The sequence below is a fragment of the Aptenodytes forsteri genome, unplaced genomic scaffold (assembly GCF_000699145.1).
Source record: "Aptenodytes forsteri isolate BGI_AS27 unplaced genomic scaffold, ASM69914v1 Scaffold54, whole genome shotgun sequence".
NCBI lineage: Eukaryota > Metazoa > Chordata > Aves > Sphenisciformes > Spheniscidae > Aptenodytes > Aptenodytes forsteri.
The window spans coordinates 12,487,551-12,513,673 of record NW_008796044.1 but is presented as its reverse complement, the minus strand read 5'-3'; the positions used below and the strand labels follow the sequence as shown (position 1 = coordinate 12,513,673).

At 39.8% G+C, this 26,123-nt stretch overlaps 1 protein-coding gene across 2 annotated transcripts in view; it reads left to right on the top strand.

The window, feature by feature from the left end:
- G3BP1 (G3BP stress granule assembly factor 1) overlaps positions 1-24,369 on the top strand; it is a 24,756-nt gene extending 387 nt beyond the window's left edge. Inside the window, exons 2-12 of one of the 2 annotated variants that reach the window (XM_009285819.2) lie at positions 12,860-12,973; positions 14,244-14,325; positions 14,718-14,891; positions 15,716-15,806; positions 16,312-16,405; positions 16,792-16,996; positions 17,771-17,872; positions 18,511-18,622; positions 19,041-19,166; positions 19,254-19,384; positions 21,772-24,369. In XM_009285819.2, the coding sequence (XP_009284094.1) occupies positions 12,879-12,973; positions 14,244-14,325; positions 14,718-14,891; positions 15,716-15,806; positions 16,312-16,405; positions 16,792-16,996; positions 17,771-17,872; positions 18,511-18,622; positions 19,041-19,166; positions 19,254-19,384; positions 21,772-21,978 (1,419 nt within the window). In that variant the 5' untranslated portion in view covers positions 12,860-12,878 and the 3' untranslated portion in view covers positions 21,979-24,369. The remainder of the gene's footprint in view (positions 1-12,859; positions 12,974-14,243; positions 14,326-14,717; positions 14,892-15,715; positions 15,807-16,311; positions 16,406-16,791; positions 16,997-17,770; positions 17,873-18,510; positions 18,623-19,040; positions 19,167-19,253; positions 19,385-21,771) is intronic. The other variant, XM_009285820.2, reaches the window with a different exon arrangement.
- Positions 24,370-26,123: the final 1,754 nt, after the last annotated feature.

Below are 26,123 nucleotides of genomic sequence, written 5' to 3'. Positions count from 1 at the left end.
CTCCCGTCCGAGCCCGTGGACGGGCTTTCGCAGCCCCCTGTGGGGCTCTGGAGCGGGGACCTCGCGCGGGAGGAACCGCCTGGTCCCGCGGCGCCCTCGGAGGCTTCCGAGGCGGGAGCGGGGCGCAGCGGTGCGCTGCTCGGCGAGCAGTTATTTAGAAGGGAGCGTTATTTGTGTGCGTGGGGATCGGCTCTTCACGGGCCTTCATTGTGCGAGTCGGTATGTGGAGCTGCGAGCTTTGTTCTCGGCTTTACAGGCTCTGGGGTTTTTTCATTTGCTGGGTTTTTTTTGTGGGTTGTTTTTTTTTTTTTTTTGAGGGGGGTGAGGGTTAGGTGTGAGACGACCCAAAGCCTGGCACGTAGCTGAGATAGCCCCTTTCAGCAGTTAGTTGTAGCTGTAGATTGAGGCAGTAATACTGGGCGCTTACATAGCGAGGTCGTCCGTACCGGTGTATCAGATCGTAGGTGTCTCCCTTGCTCTAACTTTTTAGATGAAGGGAGTCATAATTCGAGCAGAAGGAGAGCATGTATCTTACCCTGACTTACCGCATGACCTTGGCTGGATCCGAGGTTAAGCCAAGATTTAAATGCGAAGTAGTGCTTGTATGAAGACTTTCCAGCCTCTTGTAAGGCCCTAGATATACTTGCTGGAGGAAAACCAGAGAAAATGCTTCCATACATTTTTCAGGTACATTTTAGTCTTGATCTGGATGATCTAATGTGTTACTAATTCTTGATGGGCTTACCTGGTGACCCTTTATGTTAAGAGTTGCATACATATAGTAGGTATTCTTTACAAAGAAAGTGGTGGTTTTTTTTGTTTTCACAATTGGTTGAAAGCAGCATTTGCAGCAAGCCGCCATGTTTCCAGTGTATGCTATTTTTGTCTAGCCGGTGCTCTCACAGCCAGGACTGACAGCTTTAGGAAATGTGGACACTGCTATCAAGCTCTGAAAGCTAATGCTTCCAGGTGCCCTAAATCAAATGTGGTGTGTGTTGGATTGTTTTTAGCTAACAAGACTTCTTAGATTGGTGTCATAAAGAGAAGGGAGTGCAGAAGCTGACAGACAAAAACTGCATTTCAAACCTTTTCTGAAATCTTCCCTTTGACCAAGTTTTCACTTTTCTTATTCTCTCTCTGTAAAGAATAAGCCTAATGATTTTGCTAAAAAGATAGTTCTGTGATACTTCCGTGATACTGGTGGTAGGATGTTCACATCCTGTGAACTGAGCTCACCTTTTCCTGGGGTGTTTCAGTCAGTATACTTCATGTTGTGAAGTTGTGAGTGTAGCTTTAAAAAAAAAAAAAAGCTTAGTGGATGGAACATATAGCTAAATTGAACGCTAGCTGTAAGTATTTACATGCTTAAGGTCTTATATCCTAATAGTCACAGAACATCTTTATGATGAAGATCTCCCAACTTTTTTGATAGCATCACATGTCCCAGGGACTAGTTTGCCTGAAAGGCAGTGTTAAAACATGCTAGAAAGTGTAATTGTACAAAATCTGTTAGAAAAAGAATCAAATCAACGTTGGAACCTTTGCAAATGTGTATCTTATTTTTAAGTGTAAATCTTCTTTTAAAATCTTATTTTTAAAAGGATCTTGTATATATCGGATGCTAAATAGTGGTCTCCAGTTCTTGACCTGTGCGAATTGGGCAACTACCTTTTTTTTGCTAGGTTGTATTCTTTTAAGTGTGAACTCCTTAAGTTGAAGCCTAGAAAACACAAAGTTAAGGTAGAAGACCTGGTGGACAAGATTTCCTTTGTGTATGTGGGTCAAGTGTAAACATCAGGATTTTCTGTAGGGATTCTTTGCATTTGCAGTCTAAGAAGCAACAAAAACATTCATGACTCGTTTGTACTGTAGTTATGAGACCACTGCTCTACTGTTCATTTTGTTGCTGGCACAACAGTATCAATAGAGTTCAACACAACAGATGATACTCGAAGTTTGAACATCTTAATTCTAAACATGAAATCTTTATGCACCTAATGAAACAGCAAGCTCTTTGTTGGTTCAGAAAGATAGTGTTTTCTTTTTTGCCTTGCAAATTGTAAGGCGAACATATACAGAGGAACACTTTTTAATGAAAGTAAATTAAAGCAAAGATGGTGTTACTATAAGTGCATATTGATATTTCTGTTCATAACAGTAGTACCTGTTGAGAGAGCACTCAAAGGTTAGCATAAATGGCTTGTTTGAGGAGTTAGAAAACATTTGAATTGATTATTCTAGTTTTTAGTACTAGAAATGGCCTTTTTGTCTGACTAAGTAACATGATGAATGAAGAATCAAAGAGGAAATCAAAGTAGAGCAGGGCTCTGGTGGTGCTAGTTGTGATGCTGGCTGTAGTCTGCTGTACTTGAAACAAACCAAAGGTGAAAGTGATAGTTTTGTCTAGAAGACTCGATACTTTTTTACAGGTGCCTATGTAAAATCTCCAGAGTTGAAGTAATTATTAACTTCTTGCTGAAACTGCTAATAGACTTGATAATCTTCAGCTATCTTGTTGAGTAATTAAAAAAAAAAAAGAAAAAAAAACTTAAAAAGCCCGATCTTCAGCTACTCCAAAAGAATCCCTAAAACTTCTAAAACGTTGCAGGCAGTGAATATTATACTGGTCTGAGCTCCTAGTTTTGCTATATTAAGTCTGGACCTCTTCCAGAATGACATAGCTGGTGGAGTACTGCTTTCAGAGCTAGAAGATTGTGAGCTGTCAGTTATGTACAAATAATCTGTTATGAACCTGATTCCTTGCTGAGGCAAATATGAAATACTGCATTCTAAAATGCTGGTGACCATCTTCCATTTTTCTTGTGCATTGCCCTGTACTGTTTCTCATTTCACTTATGACTGCTATTAGGCTGACTTTCTGTTTGTTTTTAAGTTTCTAAAACTTAAAGTTAAAAGTTAAAACTTAAAACTTAAGAGTGATGGATCACTCTTAAGTGCTAGGATCCAGTCTATATATGAAGGTTAAGAGTCTTCTGTGGCTAAAATGGGTAGAGGTGAGAGTTGACTCTCTTTACAGGTATCTGTTGCTTGACACGCAGAAAATATTTTGTTAAATCTTAATCCTGATGATTTTAATCACAGTGGGAGCGAGCTTGAATTTCACTGTAATGTCTGTGTAGCGACGTGTTCTAATCTATTCTTCTGACTGCTTATGTGTAACTCTTGCTTTTTACTTTAAGAAGCTGCGTTGGAGCCAAATGGAAAAATTGCAGACCTAAGAGAAGACGACTGGACCTGCTGCCAACTTCATCGAGTTGTTGGAGCAGCTCTTGAATGTCAAAACAAAACCTGTTCTAATGGCAAAATCATAGGGTCTAAGTAGCTACTTTATCATGAAGCAGTCTGGAAAGCCATACAGGCATAAAGCTGACTTATTTTTCACTAAAAAAATGAGTAAACAAACCATTCAGACTAGCACTATCCTACTACCCTTTAGGATGAAATTTGCATGGTTAAAAATGTAATTTACAGAAAAACATTACTTCTAATTGTAGGGTAAACAAGGTTGGAATAGGTCCAGTTAGAAATGAGAAAGCTCTTCACCCAGGTATAGGAGAAAGTCTGATTTATGATTATTAAAAAACGTGTAGGAATATTTCTGTGAATTCTCAAGGCTTTGAGTTTTGAGAGAACTCAGATTTTCAAGAGGAGTTAGCCTTGTACTTCTGCCAAATCACAAGGGCCAGTTTTTTTTCTGTAATGCTAAATGCGACATAGCGCTCTTTTTGTGATGATATGAAGTGTTACTAGTTCAGGGCAGATCATCTTAGCTTAATGTTACAGCAGGTCCCTCTACAGCAGCCTTGCTTAACTTTTTTTTCAGTGGCAAGATTATTTCCAGCTTTTCTCTATCAAACTGAAGCAGGATATAAGCAGCTCCCAGAACTGTTCTAGTATAAAAAGGAGAGGGGATGAGGCATGTTCCATTCATTTTGGAGCTGTTTACCTAACATACCTGGTTACAGCTTCTCAGCAATTGAGAACTATACTGCTGGAAATGCACAAAGGAATTAAAAGGAATTTGTGCATGTACAGACTATTGTGACTGTCTTGGGGGCAGCTGTTGTTGGAGGATGATCAAATTGTCTATATGTGCTTTAAAAATAAAAATATTGACTGACCTGTATGGGAAGACCTATTGCAAGTGAAGTTGTCTCATGAAAAAAATCCCCAAATAGTGATTGAGCTTCAGGTTGTACTTCTGAGACTGTGTACCAGTCTGTTTTTGATGGCAGAGTCCTGCCACAGGAGGAATTTAGCAAAGCAGCTATCAATCCAGGGCTCCCTTCTTGCCTTTTGGGCATCCAAAAGTACCAGAGATTAAGATGTCTAATTTGGTGCTTCGTATTTTTGTTTGTTTTTAGGCAATAAAGCTTAGGTAGTAGCAACTTGTATTTGTGTGTTTAGTTCTAGAGCTTCCACCTTGCCTACTCTGTATCTCCTTTGTGTAATGAGTAGGAAACTTCTGGTAACTTGTTGAGAGATGCAAAGCCATATTGAGACATCTGAGAACAGAAGTCAAACAAGTCACTTCCCCTATCATAATTCTATAGTGTAAATTATTGAAACAAAAGTAAGTAATAAACTGCTTGTGAAACTCAGTGTGCTGATCTGTTTGTAACATAAGAAATAACTTAGGTATGTGTCTTCCAAGTTTGAGTAGTTTTCTCCTGTGACACGGTAGAGCAGAACTTTCCGAAAAGTAATGCTGAATGCCTTAGCTGCAGTCTAAAGGGGAACTCCAGATATTTGGCTGCTGAAAGGTGACCCTTGCTAGGTCATGGGCATAGGGCAGCTGTTACAAATATTAACTTACAATAAAACCTGTTTCTTGCTGCTAACTGTAAGGAAGGACTCAAATGCTTATGCTGCTTCTGCAGAAATGCTATCCTTCCTCTCTTTTTGTATCACTAGTTTTTGTGTTGCTGAATAGAAGTGATGATTGAGTGATACAAAGTAGAAATTTGGAAGCCAGTTGAGACAGCTTTAGAAAGGAAGAAAGAAAAAAAAAAAAACCCAAACCAAAACCCTGACAAAAAACCCCCAAACCCACACCAAAACAGACCTGGCACTTAGGGAAGGCAAAGTGTTTTGAGGGAAGAATCCAAGAAAAACAGTTGGTGAGAAACTCTTGTGATACCACTTACCTTTAATACCAAACTTTTAAGATTCTTTTCTTCTCCCCTTTTAAATGGGATGTAATTTGCTGTTTGTCTTTAGACAGTAGGTGGACCTTCATGCTCCTAACTACAGGAATAGTATCTAGTATCTTTTTCCTTCCCCAGATGAACATTCGTTACTGTACTGGTGTAGATGCTGGTCTCAACTAGCTTAACTTACGCTTTAGGTAGTCGTCTTTGTATTTTGTTTCTCTGCTTTTAAGCTTAATGCTCTAGAAATTATATTTCTCTGAAATGGTCGCTGTTCTTTTAGATTCTGCATAATAGCACTAGAAATCTTCCCTTCGTCTTTCTTGCTTGGCAGAGCTGAATGATACAAGAAACACTGGATTTTGTCTACAAACTGGCAGACTCCATCATATCCATCAACTTGTGGATCACGCTTAGGTTTGTTAGCAAAAACACAGGCGGACTTCTAGAATGACAGCTCTTCTGCAGCAATTCATGGTTTGTTTATTTGTATTCTATAGCGTTTAAAGGGCTGTGCGTTGCTGCTGAGTAAGGCTTCCCATCTGCTGCTGGCAAGCAGAGGGGTTTTTCACTACTAGCATGGGCAGTGTTGAATGTAATTCTGAATAACTTTTAAATCTTGTACTGAAAATGTTTTTCTTGCGCTTAAATTTGGATTGACTGCTTGGGTACTTCGATTAGAAAATAGTTAAGCTTCTAATTTGATTTTTCTTATCCATATGTTAGTGTAATGTCTAGCTTTTCTATAGTGTCCATCATCAGTATGTCTCAGAGAGCTTCAGAAGGGGGTTCAGGTATTGCTCTGCCTTTCTGCAGCATCAGGATAATTAAGCACAGAGAAAGCTGTTTGCCCAAGGATGCAGCATTCTGGTTGCTGCATGATTATTTTTTTAGGATCCAGCTCCTTTTAACACCTCAAGTACCCAATGAACTTAGGCACTGCCTGTCTTTGTAGGTTGCGTGGTTGTCATACAGTAGACACTAGTCACTGTAAGTGAATGGAGAAACGGCAGTGTTAAAATGTGGATCTGGATCCTCAGACTTATTAGGTGTTGGTTTTAAAGATTATTAATAAAGGCTTCTCTGTCTGCATGATATATCTAGCACTTCACACTGCTGCTTCTGGAAGTTCCTAGTGAATACGTGTATCTTATGGACTATCTTAACGTTTCCAGAAGATACTAGTAGGAGTTGAATGCTGGTAACCTCACAACTTGTTCCAATTTGATCTTTAAATATTTTATTATTCATTGGATAAGTTATCCCATCACTCAGCTTTCAGGCTCTGGCTTACAAGTGTTTTGCCTCCTGTGAAATAGTGCTACCTTTAAGATAACTTCTTTCAAACAGAATACTTTCCCTCTGAATTTGTCAAAAATACAGAAGAGTTGAACTGGTTGCAGGCAGGCAGCTGTCTGCAATGGCTTCTGTATAAAATACAGGCTGTATTGCTGTGACGCTGTTCCCTGTGACATTGTCTACTTCTGCGTCCAGTGGGAGGCGAGTAATAAGACCCATTTTTTAAAGGAGATTAGTGTTTTGAGACTTCAGTTGCCCACCTATTTGAGGTGCTTTTTCAGGACTTCATAATTTAGGCTCAGGGTCAACAACTAGGTTTTGGGGTTTTTTGTTCCCCTCAGATAGTTAAAGCTGTATGAAAGTAAGAAGGGCATCTCGTATGTCAGTATCTGGTATCTTGTAGTGTTTTAAATACGCATTTTGTTGAAAAGGTTTACATTACTCTTCCTACTTGAGAGCAAGCTGGTGTAACAATATAAATCCCCAGTTGAGACGGGTGCTGGAATTTGCTGAGTGATGCAAGTTTAGCTTGTTTGTGTTTCATTGTTCACTCTGTAACGTTTTGTGTCACAGTTCACACAGGTACCAGCTTCTCTTTTTGCTTAGTCAGCAGCACTAGCAGATAACTAGTCATGTAAAATGTATGGAGAGTTGGAATTAACTGGAATTGTTTTGCTTTTGTTGTTCAACTTTTAATCTATATCATGCCTGTTGGAGGCATATTAGGAGTTTTATTAATAATTTTTTTGTACTGGCTATTTTTTTTTCTTGTCCAGAGCAGTAGTAGTAACTGCTTCTAGTGCTGGTTACTCCATATAGATAAATGGTTTGTGGCTTTGAACATGTCCACCTGTTGCTAAGCAACTTGGAGAAATCCCAAATGACACTTAATTATGCAATCCTATTAACTATTGACCAGACCTTTAATGAGCAGCAAAATTGCTGTTTGCCAGCTTTGTAGCACGATGGGCTTAGATACGGACACCTCTTTTCCATGTGAGCTTCTCTGGGTGCTCCTTAAGTTTTCAAAAAGCCTTTTTATGTTAAGGAATTGATTGATATCAAAATGAGGGAGTAGAGTTGCATAAAAGTTTGACATTCTGGTTTAGAGGGGAAAAATATCTTCATCTGGGTAACACATCAATCATACCATCAGAGTTGCTTTTGTATAGTTAGAGGTAAAGTTGTAGAAATGAAAGATCTGAATTATATTTTACAGAAGCTGGTTAGGTTGTTGGAAACAGTGTAACAGCTCTGTGAGAATATCTTAGTCGGTTAAACCTGCAATTAAAAGGATGGGGGGGCAAACATGACTGTTCTGGTACTCCATAAACTCTAGCAATTTGTAGAGATGGGCAGGAATGTAATATCAAATGAGTCATCTTATAGCACACGAATAGCCAGAAGAGAAAGTGTGAACTGCTATAGGGTTGTTCCCTGTATCTGCTGTGTAATATTCCAGTCAAACAGAACTATAATGCATTGTAGTAACTTTGGATTTTTTTGAGACTGTTTCTTACATTGAAATGCAAGTCAAAAATATGGAAATTAAGATGGCATAGAACAAAGGCATAAGGATAATGTTAAAAACAAACAGTGGCCTGTTTAGAATATGCTTCAATGTAAATTTTAACTTGCCTTTGTGTTAGTACTGACATTTTTCTTGACAGAAGATGTTTAAAATTGCTGCGCACTTTAGGAATTGAAGCTTGGGATTTTCTGATTTGCAAGTTTTATTTCAGTGGAGTCTGGTCCTCTGGCTTGTTACATCAGGCTAAGTGGGTTCTGCAGTCACTGGTTGTCCTGAGAGCCTGAACATTATATGAGGTACGTTGGAGAGATTTTTTGTTACATGTAGGAAGTCTAGCAGAAACAAGATTCAGACTAAACTCCTTGTCTGATTTAAAAAAAAAAAGAGTTGAGACAGCAATGGTTAGTTCACTTTCACTGTGTAGCAATTTGATGAGAAAATACTAACCAATGCTAGCTGTTAGGTGTTTTTTGAGTCTATTATTTTTCTGAATACTAATATGCTAATAGGTTTTGTGGACCTAAATCTAAATTTGCTAATACAGAATTTACATAAATGGCTCTAATTTACATAACTGCACTTTAGAAATTCAGTGCCTAGCACTGATTTTCTGCCAAGTAGGAGCATTGTAACAGATGGCGGAATTTTCCACCAGCCAGGTGATAACCACTGTAAAGGAGGTATTTGTCTTCCCGTAAGTCTCTTGGCTTAAGGAAAGGGCTCAGTTGTGTTGCAGACTTGTCTAGTATATTTGTTATAATTTGAATAATTCAATTACATATATGGAGTAATATGAATGAATGTTTATGAATGAATCTTAAATCATCTGATTTTCAGCTTTTCCTGTCAATTTTCACCCTTTCATCATTATCTCAATCGACATGAAAATGTGTGGATAAGCTTCTATCAGGAGTAACGTAGTGACAGTTCAAGCATTTGGTACTATTATGCTCTGTGCAGTAGAAATGCAGTATAAAATATTTGCAGTTATTCTTAGGTCAAGGAATAGTGGAGTAATGAACTGCTCATGAGTGGTAGGGAGCAAATATTCTCTCTGGAGATGCTTGGCTTCTATCATTCAGGTTGTGGTGGCTGGAGAACAAGAACAGATGGCAACTGGCAGTGTAGCAGCAGGTGCAGCAGGAGTAAAAACAGATTGTTGTCATCCTCTGATTAGGTCATGTAAAGGTTTTTCCCATTTCTTCTCAGATGTGCTTAATAAGAACTGGGCACTCTGCTATTCTTCTTTCCATGTTAAGAGTTCTCAGATTTTTTTTTTTCCACCCTTAGCAGTAGGGAAGTCCTTTGATTTTTTTTTTTAGCATGTAAATATGACAGACATAATCAGCACAAGCCACTTTACTTTCAGTATGTCTTCAGTGCAGCATTGGGACAGCTCAGAACAGCATTGAAAATGATGTGCTAGTGGGTTAATACAGGTGAGGACTCTCGCTGAAGAAGAGAAATCTGAAAGAGCTTTTGGTGCATGAGCTGTTGAAATTTGAGTGCTACAGGTAACGGTTTACCATTATGTGAGGATGTCAAGCTTTGTCCATTCATACTCTAGAAACAATTGAAAATAATTCTCAAGAGCCTGATTCAACACTTAACAGAATTGAGTAGAAAACCTGCCTATTGACATCTATAGGAATAAGCTTGAATTACAGGGGAAACTAGTCTTTACAAAGAAATTAAATGCTCCCCCTGCACCTTCCCCACCCTCTCCTTGCCAAAAAAAACAAACCAGAAAAAGAAGAGTGAACAAGCAATATGTGTATGCTCTTTTATATAGAGCTCTTGTCATACTCCAGAGAGTGATCTTGGGGGATGTGGTAGGACTGGCTTTCTAACTGTAAACTTGCAGCAGAGGCAAGTTTTTTAACTGTTGTGGAGCAATTAAGTCTTGCATTGTCAGTTAAGCTGACTGGATCTAAAAGTGCAGGTCTTGTCTGTCTGCCATTTCTACTCCCACTGCTTTAGGGTTGTCCTGCCCCTTGTAATGATAGAGCTTCACAAGTGCTTGACAGGAAACAAAGTTAAATGAGGAAATCAGCAGTGGTACCCACAATTTAGCCTTACTTTACCTGTGGTGTTTTTTTCTTACTGTCTGATAATATTTTGTGGGGATCTAATATAACATGCACTAGAAAGCAAACAAGTTCATATCTTTGAGGTTTTTGTCACTTCAGACTGTGCTTGGTCTTGGACATCTGTATCTGTAATACATTACGCTTACAATTTGAAGGCTTCTTCAAAACCACAGGTAACTGGGAGCTTCCTAAAATGAAAGCGGTCTGCAGAATCTGAGCGCTTCCTGCGCGCCAGATCCAGCCATGGAGTATCACTTTCTTTCTGCACGGTTAGCTCTTGAAAATATCCTCGAACAACTGAAAGCTTCTGAATGTGTTGAAAAGCCTTTTTCAGTTCTAAATCATGTTTGGTCTTATCCTTTCTGCACGTTATCATGTAAGTAACACTTCCTTGTATGGTGGTGATACACACACTTCCTACTGAAAGAGCAGGTGCTCATGTGTACGCATCCTTGAGCCTGTCCGATCTTTCTCCCCTGTATTTAAACTTACAAAAAGTGCATTTAAAAAATAGAATGGGTATTTTATTTTATTTTTAAACTTACAAAGTGAAAAATGGGGGGTGGGTGGGTGTTAAAAGCAGAGCAAAACACATGAATGTATGCAAAACTATAGCAAATTTTGTTGTTATATTAATAGCACTCTAGTTATATATTCTGTTTTGAACCTTAAACTGCATACCTCCCAGGGTAGGAATTTGTGTACTGTGTCTCTGACTAAGTTGGATGCAGTGCATGCTGACCATTGCTGGGAGTTTGGGTGTGATCGCATCCTCAAATATATTATCTGTATGTTCTGCCAGTATGGATAAACATTGCCTTGTGTCTTTTGATTAGAGTATGTTGGGTGTTAGACCACAGTTTGAGATATAAGGAATTTGCCAGGTTGATTTGGACTTAGCTTTATCCAAAATAGCAGCTTCCATGTTGGTTTTTGTACGTTCTTCGCTTTGGGGTTTGAAGCTTCTGTTTTGCATTCCTGGAACATCCAGCAGTGTGGTTGTAACTTCCTTTGCAGGCCTATATATGGTGTGAATTTGAAACTGTCACTGTGATAACACTAACCTGGTAGGTCACCTCTGTCTCTTAAAGCTATAGTCTGTTGTCCATTCTTAGCATTTAAGGGACTACTTCTCCGAAATACAACAAATGTAATGAAAGTGTCAAACAAGATCCTTGCATGAGCTGGAACAAGGCTTAGAACAAGTATATGGGAGAGGCAGTCTGTTTTTCTTCCCCACCCTGCTTTGTTCAGATGATAGTTGTGGGCAACTGTTTACCCAGGATACAGGATGCTGTTATGTATAGTGACAAGAGAAAGCTTGTCCTAACATAACTGCCTAGGCATGAACTTTGCAGACTCCATCTGGATCAGTCTGTGCTAGAGGACTACTTAGTTTGACTTCCTTTTTTCAGTTGATGCTGCCACTTCTTGGAGCTACTTACAGTTGTGCAGTCTTAAATAAAAGCAGATAAGTAAATAATAACTCCTGAATGGCTTTTTAGAGTGCTCAAGTTAGTAGTGTATTGGTTTTGATTTGCGTGACACACCTGAAGTATGTGCATATTGGATTTGCATACCATGTGTTTGGGAAAGCTGTGTAGGGGAAGGGATTGGGGGTCAGTAATGGGGAGAAAGTTCTTTCAGCTGCTACATGTCTTTCAATGCCCTTTTGGATAACATCTGTTTGACTCACTGCAGACAGCACTTTCGCTAGCTCTTTGCTGTCAGCACTACAAGGCCTGAATAGTTGCAGGAAAACTAGCTATCACATATAGTCTATGATACATCAACAGCAAAACTGTCCACTAAGCACCCGTTCTGCTACCTGTTGGTATAATTGAGTATAAGCAGAAAATCTACTTTTGTTTCCTTATTAGGTAGCAAGAATATGCTCTGGTATCAGTGTTTTTCCCTACCAGTTTGAACCTATTTTGTATGAGTTTGAACAGTGTGTATGAGTATTTGAAAGAAAGGAAACACAGGAATGTGCTTTGGTTTTGCCTGACCTGGACTGAAGATACCCATATTGTGTAATCTACCTGCAAAGACTTTCTTTTTGTAACTTACAAATCCATGGAAATTAGGTGGAAGGTACCTAGATCGATTTGTCCCTGGGCTTAGGTATGGGTGGTACTGTTTATTTAACTGGTCTTCTGGATTTAAGTGGGAGGTGACTTGCTGAGCTTGGTGGAAGCAAGAGAAGAGCAGCATGCATTTGTTTGTAGCATAGTGATTTTAATATAATCCGATATTCCTCTGCAGCGCTTGTTACAAGCAAGGAGTGCTGTGCTGCTGATAAAAATAGATTGGACTTGCTCTGATCTTTTAAAAATGCCCTTAATACAGTAGCACAGGCTTTGCCTTAGAACATCTGACTTTTAATTCTGATTGTGAAGTCAGGTGGGGTAAGTAGAACTTGGATCGACTGTAAATGACTTAGCCACTTAGCAAATCCTCTTGAAGAACCATACTTGCTTGCCACCTGCTTTTTACTGAGGGTATGTAGGATGATTAAATGCTGGCATGTTATGAGGTAATCTCCCTCGCCCATGCAGCCTCTCCCACTGCTGGTTTGGTACCCAGCAGTTCTCTCGTCAGCACCAAAGACTGATGACTCTGAAAACGTATCGGTTAAACTGCTTACTGTGGTAAAACAGCTAATGGGTTTTGGTGCGTGCTTTCCACTGTGATTATGTGGCTTATGCTATCAGTGAACAGCAATATGAAATGCTCATGTTTTATGGAGCTTTTGATTTTTTCCATAGTTTTCAGTTGACCAAAGAAATGGTGATGGAGAAGCCAAGTCCCCTGCTGGTCGGGCGGGAATTCGTGAGGCAGTACTATACTCTGCTGAACCAAGCACCTGACTATTTGCACAGGTAAAGCTCTGTTTCACTTTATGATCTGTTTTTCTGTGTGAATTTCTTAATTTGTATGTTAAAATTGGTGAATAAACTTATTATCACGTCTTGGCTTGCTGAATTTGGACGTTCAAAAATCTGATTTACTCAAGACAGACTCTGGGTATAATTTGCTTTCAGTTTTGATCAGCTGGGTTAAAACATGGAAAATAAAGATTACAGGAATTCTTTAAATGTGTGTTCTGGTTGTTACTGAAATGCTGCTATACATGTATTCTAAGCAAAAAAGAAAAAATGTAAATCAAAAGTGTGTTGCTTGCTACTTCTAGTTGTAATTAATATAAATCAAAGTTGGATAAATGTTTAGTTAAGCATTTTTGTAGTTTGTCTTGATACAATGCCCCCTGACTAGAGGAAAAACATTGAAAATAGTGTATGCTTGTATATTGGTATGTCTCAGTCATACCAGCAGCTCTTTTTTAAAGGAAAATCAGAAATTATGAATGTGCAGCAAACGACAATCTGTTATCTAAACAAATTGGTCCTGTTTGATTTGACAGGTATCCTACATTGCTAGAACTAACCTCATTTTTGAAGATATACTTTGTTTTGCTGTGCTTTGAGTAGCTAGACAAGCAATTTCTGAAACCTTCCTTCTTCCAATCTCAGGAATGCTTATTCAGAGTATTTCTGCATTTAGGTGGACAGCTGACCTTGTCCATTTGGGTCAGAGGAAAGTTTACAATGTGCTGTGGAATTCAGTTCTTGTCTTTTACCTGCCAGCAGAATGCAGTCCCATGATGTTTATGACATTTTAGCTTGTAATCCCTCAGTTATAAAATGGAAGATTTACCTGCAGTACTCTCTTTACTATAGATGAACAAAAAAGTGCCATTGCTCCTTGTTCAAGCTTTAAACTAGAACTTGAGGGGAAGCCTTCAGCATCCTGGGTGTTCAGGGTACTATGTTGCTTTAGGGACCTTGTACAGAAAGGGGAGAATAGGATTGGGTCATCTAGCTCCCACGAGACTTTGGTTTTGGCTATTGGTGCTTGGGTATCTGACATATCTTAACTCTACAGCTTACACAGGAGAATTTTGTGTTTTCCTCTTTGATCAACCCCCCCCAGCCTCCAGATTGCTAACAGAATTATGCAAATGTATGGCTGTATTCCAATAATTAAGACAGAAAACTTGCTTGAGAGTGTATTATTCATAGTGCACTCTAATGTAGAGGCTCAATGTTCTTACATAACAAAGCTTAGTGTTAAGATATTTCTTTCCAACAGGTTTTATGGAAAGAACTCTTCCTATGTCCATGGTGGCTTGGATTCCAATGGAAAACCAGCTGACGCAGTCTATGGGCAATCTGTAAGTACTTAAACTTACTGTTCTTTACTTCTTTTTTGTCACCTTTGTGGTTGATAAGAGGCACACATATCCAGCTGTGATTCATCCCCCTTTGTCCAAGTGCTTTCTGAAGGGGAAAAAAACCAACAAACCAAAACAAAAAACCCCAAAACAAAAAACCTCAAAAAAACTGTGTAGCTGTAAACAGCAATAGTTAGGCAAGATATGCTCCCTTTAATAAAGTTCATAATGTAAAATAGCTTGCAAAGCAAACTTAAAGAGCATGCTGCCAAGCTTTCTCTCTAGAGTTTGGGAATATATACTGAAACAGTGTTTTATGTCTTTTGCTTTCTTTGAAAGCAACTTAGCAGTAATGTCTTCTGCAGTGTAACCTGTATACCATTTTTTCATAGGATATCCACAAGAAGGTGCTGTCACTAAACTTCAAGGATTGCCACACAAAGATTCGTCATGTGGATGCCCATGCTACTCTCAATGATGGTGTTGTAGTCCAGGTGATGGGAGAGCTCTCCAATAACATGCAGCCCGTGCGCAGATTCATGCAAACATTTGTACTTGCACCTGAGGTATGCTGTATTGAGTGCTAGTGTTGTTATAGTGCTTCTAATATGTCAGGATTAATGAGGCTTGTCTGGTTCAGTGTTGGAATCTGAATGGTTAGACTGGGAAAGCAGTTTGCCACAAAATTCAGCAGTAATGTTCTGCAAATTCCTTAGGATATTACGCTACTTCTGTATGGTCATATGTTAATCTTGGATGTCATAATTACAGTTGTAAATATCCTAACTTTTGGCTACTAGGTATGTGCAATGCATAGTTTTTCTTAAGCATTTTAAAGTTATTTTATCTTTGATTTGCCCTCCTAGCAACTGGTCCTCTTACTGAAAAGAACTAGTAGAAAGTGGAAAATACTCCCTGTCGTTTGAAGACGTGGGTTCCAGACTTTCTTGTTGTATAAAGTGCTGACTTAGCATTTGAGGTGGCTTTTTAAATAGACACCTTTTTTGAACAAAACAGTTCACATAATTGAAAACGATAGTGGAAAAAAGGAGTATTGCAAGATCGCTTTATTTTTCAGTTTGACTTGGAGCTAAGAATTGATACTTTAGACCCCAGAAAGTTCTCGCTCCTACTTTTTCAGTGTTGTGAGCTATTGGAATTAAAAGCACTGATACAAGTTTTCCCATTGTTCCATGCCTATTTGACTTGCTAGTATGATGTGTTTCTTTTCTCCTGAATAACACACATTTTGTTGATGGAGGCAAGTTTGGATTAATCCTATGTGGGAAAGATGATTTGCTCAATTTGTTCTTGTTTTCTCATTATTTCAGTTTTTACCTTACTGCATTTGATGTAATTAAATCGGTTACTCCCTTTGATTTGCTTCTAGGGTTCTGTTGCAAACAAGTTTTATGTCCACAATGACATCTTCCGCTACCAAGATGAGGTTTTTGGGGACTCTGACACTGAGCCTCCAGAGGGTAAGTAGCAGGAATTTTTGGATGGTTCTACTGGTATTTGTTTCTGGGTCTATATCAACACTCCATTCCCAGACTAGAGGAAATCTTGCTGGAGAAGGCAGATGAGCATTAAGCTTCATCATCTTCTAGGTTTTTTTTTCCTTGCCTGTAGTTTCTTTGCATTCCAGCAAGGAGTTGTGACATGCAGATGATTTTTATTTTTCGGGCATATTCTGTTTCTATTAAAAGAATTGTAAGACTTATTTTAGCAGTCAGTCAGATTTGTAGGCTATAAATCTGCTTCTCTGAAGTATTTGGAACAAGTTGTTTGACCTTCGTCAAAACTGAGTAACCGAAGTGATAGCAGAAGTATAAGGAAATGTCTGTTCCGTGTCACATCTTGATAGTGCTTCCCGTGTGCTCTTCAGTGGAGACTTCACCTGCGTGTTGTGGAAGATGCCTTGCGTTGGAACAGAGTACTAAAGATGTGTGTGGTGTATTTTTTTCCTTCTCTAACTTCATTTAGAATCAGAGGAGGAAGGGGAGGAACCTGAAGAAAGACAGCAGACACCTGAGGCTGTTCCTGATGATACTGGTGCTTATTATGAGCAGGCTGTCAGGTAATATCTTATTAGATGAAGTCAGATGTTGTGTAATATAGACTGCCTGTAGAACAGGTCAACTGAATTTATTGCTACTCATGATTTTCCTCTTTGACAGTCAATAGATTTCTGTTTATTGGGCAGCTGAAACCAAAGTGCTGTTGGGCTGAACGCGGAGACTCTGGATTTTCAGTAGATGCAATGCTTTTGCTGCACTATAGTTTAACAATGCGAAACTTGGATCCCTGTGCAATGTGGCATTATTTATACAGATTAGCCTTGTTCTTCCTCTCGAACGTGACGTGCCTGACTTCTGTATTGGACAAGTAGCATTCCTTACCACCCAGTAATAGAATCAAATACAATACCACCTTTTTTTTTCTGTTTGTGATGCTGTCTAATAGCAATGACATTGAGGAACATCTGGAAGAGACGGCTGCAGAGGCAGAGCCTGAGCCAGAGCCAGAACCTGAACAGGAGCCTGAACCAGAGGTGCAGGAAGAAAAATCTGAGCCGGTATTAGAGGAGTCGGCTCCAGAAGAGACTGTGGAAAAGAGTCCTTCTCCAGCTCCTGCTGATCCAGCTCCTGCAGTGCAAGAGGACTCCAGGGTAATGACAGTGGATGGCTCTTTTTTATGGTGTGGTGGTTTCATCAGTATGTTTTACTCTGTTTTACAGAGCATGATCCTATCTCTGGAAGAGGAAAAATATCTGGAATTAGAAGTGTTTAAATGCTTTGTAATTTTCCCCCCACTGCCCAAATTACTCTTCTCGTGACCAGTTGCCTCCTTCCCATTAGTTACTATGCAATAACAGGTAGTTGAAATTCTAGCTAGTAACTAGTTGGTTAAAATACCAGGAGCTGAGGTAAGGCTTTATATGTTTGGTAGGTGTGGGAACTGTGGCAACAGCGAGAGGCTCAGATTCTTTATTTGTTCAGAATTTCAGCAGCTCTGTTTACAGACTGCAGCCAACATGCTGAATCAGGAAAATGGGTGAAATGCGACTTTATTTCTACCTGGGGGATTTTTGTCACTCTTCAGTGTTAAGGGAGGCAAAAGTGGAGAAACGGATACTCGGGAAACCAGTATCTTGGTTAACCTTGATGTGATACTTGGTCTTAGGTCACTGCTGTGTCCTATTTCAACTCTATGTAGAATTTAGAAATAGGGTGGAAGTGTGACTCCATTGTCATTACACTAAGTCTCTTGAATTGAAATGATTTGAAGGAAGTTGTGGGGAAACTGCTGGTGGCTGGATCTAGAATTTCAAGTACAGGTTAAAATTTGTTACTATTATCCTGGGTCGGTTAGCTGTACTATCAGGAATATGTTTCAGAAGGATAAAAGCATCTGGAGTTGAGTTACAATTTTTTTTTTCCAGACATTTTCCTGGGCATCGGTAACCAGTAAGAACCTCCCTCCCAGTGGAGCTGTTCCAGTATCAGGAATACCACCTCATGTTGTGAAAGTACCAGTCTCGCAGGTAGGAATCCAGCACCTAGAGAAGTTTAAGTGCTAAACTGACTGACAGTAAACTGAGGTGGGGAAAAATATGGTGAAATCTACTTGCTTATAATCTGAATTCTCAGAGACTCCAAAGACTTTCAAATTCAATGTTTCATGATAGACTTCATGAAAATGTTATTCCTTGGCTTTTGGGTTGAAAAGGAATTGTTTCTCATGGAGGAAAAACAGAGAATGTTCATGTGAGTGCTTGGATGTATCTGCCATCTAAAATGATTGCACCCTCTTAATAAAAGAGGCAACTTCTCTAATTTTTGTCCACTGCCTATTCACGAATGAGATTTTGTCATGAATGAATTCATGTAATACAATCTAGCTGCGTAACTGCCACTGCACTTTGGGCAGACACTTTATTGTATATAACTGTGAATGGGGTGACTTTGATATTCTAACTTAATCAAGTGACGTGTTTGCTTTTAGCGTATAACCCAACATGAGCTAACATGCATTTTAGTCACAGGTGGAAAGAACTATGATTTTTTCCCTGTACTCTCAAGTTATTTTATCAACAACTTGATAGTGAGCTCTTAAAAGCTGAACCCTACTGTTTCAGCTACCCTAATGTCTGATTCTTAACTCCTCTTTGAATTTATGCAGCCCCGCCCTGAGGCAAAGCCTGAATCTCAGACCCCACCTCAGAGACCTCAGAGGGATCAGCGAGTGAGGGAGCAACGAACAAGCATCCCACCACAGAGGGGTCCTAGACCAAGTAAGAGAAGCTACAGAGAGTGAACTGTTTTCTGCTATTTGATGGTTTTGGGGAAGCAATATGATGATTAAAGCTTTTAAAATCTCATTAATTTTGTCAGTAAGTGAATGATTTCTACTTTTGTGGATATGAATTTTCTTGATCTGAATGTCTGGCAAGCTTTAGAGCTGAATTTCACTATCATTCTGTTGAAGTATCTAGGTTTCTACTCAAGTGTTTGGCTTCAGTCAGGTGATAAAAAGCAAACGGTTACAAACTTGCTAGTATAAATGCTTACCTCTTTTTACATATGAATGAATAAATAGAGTGTGAATTCTGGTTCTTTTATAAGGTGCTAATTCTGACCATGGCTTGGTGCGGTTTTTTGTTTGTTGCGGGGACTGGCTTTTCTTAAACAAATTTTACTTTTCTGTTCAAGTTCGTGAGGGTGAACAAGGCGATGTGGAAACTAGACGGATTGTGAGATACCCAGACAGTCATCAGCTGTTTGTTGGGAACCTTCCCCATGATGTGGATAAAACTGAACTTAAAGACTTTTTCCAAAGTAAGTTAGTTGCTTTGCTGTACTCTCAGGGTTTGGGGGTTACAGCCATAAGCGTGGTCAACAGGGCATTCTAATGTATGACCCAAGAACTTGGCTTTTCTCTTGCAGGCTATGGCAATGTTGTTGAACTCCGCATCAACAGTGGTGGAAAGCTTCCCAATTTTGGGTTTGTGGTGTTTGATGATCCTGAACCAGTTCAGAAGATCCTTAGCAGCAGGGTAAATAACCTTCTAGTCAGTGGTTTTTGGTCTGTTAATACCAGGCAACATTTTTCAGATTACTCTAACAAGAAAAGATTTTACTTGGTCCCTGTCTTGGTCCCTTTGCCCTTTCTTAAGCATCTTAAAGTAGGTGGGATGTCTTTCCCTCCTATTACCAAGACTTGTGCAGCATTTGTACAGATTGAATCTTTTGTCATTGAAGTAGCTTGTAACAGCATAGGTGAACATGAACTTACTCATTATAGAGCCTTTTTCCAATGGGAAGCTGCTAAGCTCTACACAGGAAGCAGGTAAAAAGCTTTCAGGAAGGCAAGGTAGAGAGAGTCTGACCCTATGGACAAGTAGAATCTTGGTTGTCGAAGAGGTTGAAAGGGAGAAGCTGTACTAGTGTGCAGGTTGAAAAGAATTTCTGCAAACAAAGGCAGGAGGTACCTGCTCAGCTCGTTAGTGATTGCTAATGCAAAATGTGCACCCCACGACTGTACGGTGTGGTGGTAGGAAACTAATCTGGATGCACTGTAACAGCTGTGCAGTGTACTTGCTTACAGCCCAACTTTTCACCAGACAGGGACATCTTTTCTTCTTTACTTCCTTACTGTACAGCAGTATTGCCAGCATATTTCTGTTCTTAAATTGAAAAGTAGCTTGTGTGCAGACTTTTAAGCCTTGCGATTTGGTCTGAGTTGAGCTGTGGGATGCCAGCAGCATTTGTGGCAATGCTTGATGAGTTAGTGAGTATGAAGCCCAGCAGCCCTAGAAGCTCTCAAAGGGGGCTGGTGATTCAAGATTGGAATGCTGATAGAGAGTCGCTTCCTTAAGTGCTTTCCTACTATCGTGGGCTGAGCAGTTCCAATGTGGTCTAGGGTAAAGTCTAAAACAGGTGATTTGAAACCAGTGCTAAAAGTAGGTTGAATAAATCTGGTTGGCTTTGGCCTGAATTGGTGTGGGAACAAGTAGTACAGTGACAGTGGGTCCTCAAGCCATTTCTTAGCTGCAAGCACTATGTGAACACCTTCGGCAGTGACTTAAATTTGCATGTTTGAGTTTTTGCTGAAACAAACTAGAAATGTTCACTCGGGAGTTCTCTTGCAGTGGGAGAGGTAGCAAAGAGCTGAGTGCCAGACTTCATGTCCAGGGAATGCCAAAGGCACACTCAGCTGAGGGATTTGTGGCCTTTGTTTACTTGTCCAACTGTGCCACTCTGTAACTGGAGCCAGAGAAGAGAGTGCATGCTTCCAAGTTAGACTTTGAATGTGTAAAAAGCTTTCAAAGTTGGTGCACTCAAAGTATCTTTTCTGCAAGCCTATGTAAATGCTTAAATTTATAATGGATGGGCATGGTTTTCTGAAGTAAGATTTTTTTTTTTTATATAGACTTAAGTCCTGTAAAAGCAGTTTAACACATCTACCCTGCTTTGAACAGCACTAAATTCTGTTTGTAGTATCCACTGTGTGAACTGTTTTGCAAATGGGCCCAGTGCTTTAGGCAAACATATGTCCTGAAACAGCAGGACTTTTTTCAGGATAAGCTTTGCTATAAATGAGTTTAAAAGGCTTTGGTAGACTGTTAGCCAGTGAAGCTAAACCTGATGTCTGCTGCCTGATGTGAAATGAGGGAGTTTACACTGGAGTTGGTAATAAGGCTGTAACATGATGCTTTGATCTTTTTGTCCAGCACAGCTGATGGCTAGAGGAGGGCAATGTGCTTCATCCTTAGATCTGTTCTACTTCTGTGGTCACTTCCGTAGAAGTGAATGGCTAGTCTTTCTGTTTGAGAAAGCATTGTGCCTGTGCTAACGATAGATCGTATTTTTCACTTTCTTGTTTGTTATGCAACTGCAGGAATAATTTGGAACAAGCGAGTCCTTATTCCTGTAGTTCTCGGATTCTTGCAGACTTCAACTTTGTCCGCAATGAGGTTTGTGGGATGTTGCAGTCCTGCTCCTCTCAGTTCGAATTGAGCTTGACTTAAGTGAAAGACTTCACTGGCCTGTATAGCAAGGTGGCAGAGAGGATTTGACGTTCTTCTTGCCATAAGAAAAATCCACTGGGACTCTGCGTGGTGGTAGACTGTGAATTGCCACATATTAATGAAAGTAGGTTACTGTTAGTTCCATTCCTTTTCTAAAAGGTCTCAATGCTCAGTGTTAAGCCTGAGATTGCTTTTCAAGTGTCACTCTTTCACATCTCTTTTATATCTTCTCCAGTAAAGCACAAGACTGGATGCATAGTTTGACTGTTGCCATTTTCTAGTAACCAATCATAAAACACTTTAATTCGCTTTCATGGAGAGGAGGATATGAGACAAGGTTGCAGAAATCTGCTTGACATTGAAGAGTTACTGGTGAGTCACTAATGACAGTACCTTTTCTGCTTTTGTTGCAGCCCATCATGTTCAGGGGAGAGGTGCGCCTGAATGTGGAGGAGAAGAAAACACGAGCTGCCAGGGAGGGTGACCGCAGAGATAACAGACCACGTGGACCTGGAGGCACTCGTGGGGGGCTGGGAGGTGGGATTCGAGGGCCTCCACGTGGAGGAATGTCCCAGAAGCCAGGATTTGGAGCTGGAAGGGGGATCGGGCAACGCCAGTGAATGCATCATGGATGTTGACATGGTGGCGCAAACCCTTTTTCCTGCAGATTTGTGAATTTCAGCCTTGGGTATCTTGGAATGTGGCCCTAGCCTGTATAGACTGCTACGTTTGATACTATTTTGGCCCCTTTTTGTTTGTGTTATGGTTTTGTGATTATTTTTTTCTAGTCCTTGTCCCAGATTCCAGCTTTGTGGAACAACGTTTTAGGAAAAGTGGATTTTAAAAAGAACTGAATTTTCTTGTTCACCTCAAACTTACGGACTGGATTTTTTTTGGTACCAGTGGTCTTTCCTAAAGGAATGTCTCTTTTATTTTTTTCTTTTTCTTTTTTCCTCCCCCCTTTCTACTGAATTTGGGTGCATTTCAGTCAATGGAATAATATTTCACGTGCATGCGTTCAAGAGCCTGTAGGATAATATAGTACTTGGCAAGTATTTCAAGGGCAGAAAAACAAAACTATCGATTTATCCTTTGAGGGTCATACGAACATCCTCTGGTCCGGAGATCTTGCCACTTGAAAAATTGACATTCACCTTTCTCTTTGTGGCGCTGTAAAAGTGGAATAATGGGTATCCGTAGAATCTTTTTTCTTTTGATACATGATCACGGAAAGGAATTCGAACTACTGTTTTACCACTTAAATTTTGGATTGTGGGATAGGTTTTAAATGTCTAGAACTTGACTCTTAAAACACTTTTCCTGAACTTGTGAAATTTTTTATTGAAATAGGGAGTTTTTTTCATGTTTAGTTTGTATTTGTATAAAAAAAGCAAAATTGTTGTGCCTTCTATTTATCTCTCATTCCAGTCTTGGCAAATTGTTTAAAAAAAAAAAAAAATAAAAAAGGTCTAGATTTGCTTTATCAAGTCAAGAGTATGTTGGAGTTTTTCCAAGGGGAAGAGGTTCTTCCTTCAGTCACTAGGTTTACTAGGTAGACTTGGTTATAGCTGAAGTTTTTAACACCTTCTGTTCATCGGTTTGGCTGCATTTAAATAATGGAAAACAAGTACTTTTTGGATGCAGAATTTAATAAGTTTGATTTGAGACCGGGCAGGCCCCATTACAAATGTTGCAAAAGTAGAACTTCTGTCACATCCTTTACAGTTCAAACTACTGTATGTAATAGAGTTATTTTTCCAGTTTAGGCATAATTTCATCCCCTGCTTCTGCCAGACCTGAAGTGGATAGATGGCATTTTTGTTGGAAGTACAGAAGGTGCCTGTCTGTCCTGGTATTAAAAAACATTGAACGCTCTCCACTGCCTCTGAAAGAAGATGAAACTGAAAATAAAAAATAGAAAACTGGGTAATTTCACTCAAAGATCTTGTAAGATTGTACTGCATAAAGCAGTATTACTTCTGTAATATGTGGTGTTAAACATCTGGATGAAAATGGCAGTTTTGAGTCCCCACCAGACCTTTCAGAGCTCTTGGGAATATGAAAGAGCTGCTTAGTAAGTTTGCTTATATGTGCCAGGGTTCATTGTTTCTGGTTTTTTGATTCATTAACACAACTGCTGTGCATATGCAGTATATATCTCTTGACGTGTGCTTGCTTTAAAGCTAGAGCAAAGCTGCCCTTGCCCAAAGGGTGGATAGGTATTACCTGTTCCAGAACAGTAATTTTTGCCTTTTACTTGCCAAACCTAGTGGTTGAGCCTGGTTATACTGAATGTCAGTAGAGTTTTGGTTTCTGTTTTATTTTAGTTTCATCTTCAGAGTTGTGTTACGCTATTTGTCCCTTCCCTCATGAATGTTTCTCAGATTGACTTGCTTACAATCTATTCCCGAAGACTTAAATATCTTCGTGAATCGGAGGAGGGCTAAGTGTGACAGCAATAGCTGTGGTATGCTCTCTCACAGCCAGCATACTGGAAATACATACTGCTTCCTCTTGTGGTGGTAACTGGTATTTTTCTAAAAACTAAAACAGCTTTCTGCATTTTTTTTTTTGTATTGGGAATGACCATGAGGTGGAGGTGTGCAATGGAAGTCTTTCACTGAACTCTGTCCTTGTTGTTTGTGACTTTTTTCTTTTCATTTGTTGGGTTTCTGCTGTTCTTGATGTTAAATCCAAAACTGCAGTAACAGTTGCACTTCAGACTTATCAAAGTGCTATTAATAGAAGCTTTTATAGCTCTTAACCAAATCTGCAAAAGCACCCGTAAGCCTGAAACACCATTTCTGTAGTCGGAGTTGGACAGTTCTATCTCGTTGTCGTCTGGCTTGAGCAAGAGCTGAGGAATGTCAGTGAAGAATTGCAAAGCCTATAAGGTGAAGTGTATGCCTGTTTTCATATGAATCATACTCTCAATATGTTAAATAATAAAAGACCCAGAAAGTGATGATGATGTCCAAGATGACAGGCAAAATAAAATATTTACATAAAACTTTCTTGGAATGTCTTGTAAAGAAATACTTTTCAAAAGCAAGTTACGTTGACAGCATCTTGAACAAAATGTAGAGTGACTCTCAGTATTTGCGTTTTGGTTGTTCTGTGACTAGCTAATAACAACGTATACTGAAAAGACCTGCTGTAAAATGTTGTCACGTCGGCTTTTTTGTTTAAACTTTCTAGTAGCCTCAAGCCCTTCTGATTTCTGCATTGACTGTGCTGTTAAAACCTCAATATCTCTTGTCTGAGGTCTTCAATGCTTTGCATGCATTAATGGTGAAGATGACTATGAAGAAGTCATGATTTTATTTGCCTCAGCTACAAGAAGGCTAACCTCTAATAACTAAGGTAGTCTAACTCCTTCTGGAAAGAAAATGCTACAGGGAAGTTTCAAATGAAAAGGGCTCTGTGTCTCCCTGCTAGCACCTCTGCTTTAATGGAGACAATGAGGTGGTGTTTGCTGAAGTGCTCTTGATGTCCCAGTGCTCTGCAGGGAGTAGGAAGTGGAGAAAAGTTGGTCAGACCTGTCATAGGCTGCTTTTGCGCACACACACGAGCCATGTGGACAGTGTTGGGAGCAACCTTAATGATCCTTGTACCTTAATGGTCTGCCCTTCTGAGAGCATGGGTGTTTCACGTATGAGGCCGTATAACAGTCATCTGACTGATCTTAATAGTGTAAGGCAAGTAGAAATAAGACTGTTTCATTTACAGTAGTATTTCATACCACCTGAACCAGAACTGGAAGCCATGCTGCCTTTGCTGCATTTTCTTTGGTTAAGGGCATTGTGCAATTAACTAGGCTTACCTATCCCCTTTTCTTGTGTGGGGAGAAACTCCTGGAGTACTTCTAAGTACCGGCTGACCTGCGTGGAGCTGTTGTGTAAAGTTGGACTGAAATTTTTGTGTGGTCAGGACTGCAGGTGTTTGTTCTGCAGTTGAGGATTCAGGCTGGGATCACTTGCTTGCTCTGCAGGGCCCTCTTTACAGGTTCCTCTTTTGAGGAAGAATTTGCTCAGAGCTGAAGGTCTAGTGTTCCTGGGTATATACTAGCCACGCACAGGGAAGCGTGGAGGTGGTGAGCGTGCTATTGGAAGTAGGGCTTTGCAGAGAGGATTTACTCCTGGAGCAGGAAACTGAGCCTGCGTGCTAACGTGCTGTGTGGTAACAGCGAGCTCTGACTTGAATCTGAATGAGAAACATTCTTCAGCAGTGTCACATGGGAGGATTGCTCTTTAGACCTGGGAGTCCGCTTTCCTTGATGAAAAGGGTGGCTCTGGGTGCAGGAATGAAGATTTGGAGTTGATCTCTGCAGCTGCTGATTCTGTGTCTCTTGGAGGGACATCATCTTTTTGAACAAAATGTGTTTTTTAATTGTTTCTCTTTCTTTAAACACTGCTGCCTGGGGCTACGAGCACATGGCACACTAGCAGTTTCCCGAAGTTGTGAATGCTTTAGCAGGAAGTAATTATCTCGGTGATTATTTCATTTCCCAGCAGTACCATTCTTACCCTGGCTGGTAACTTGAAAAACTGCTCTCCTAAGATCTTGATAATCTTGTTTGCATGTTGTGTGGAAGATGGGGTTTGTTAATTGCTTATCTGGTTATGAGACATGAAACAATTGAGTAAAATGCTTTCAAACTCCACCATTCCTTAAAGACAGCAGATTTTAGAGTAATGGTGTGTTCTCAGGATAGATTTGAAGGGCAGGATGTTGCCCTTCTATTTTCTGTTACAAAATGCCACTT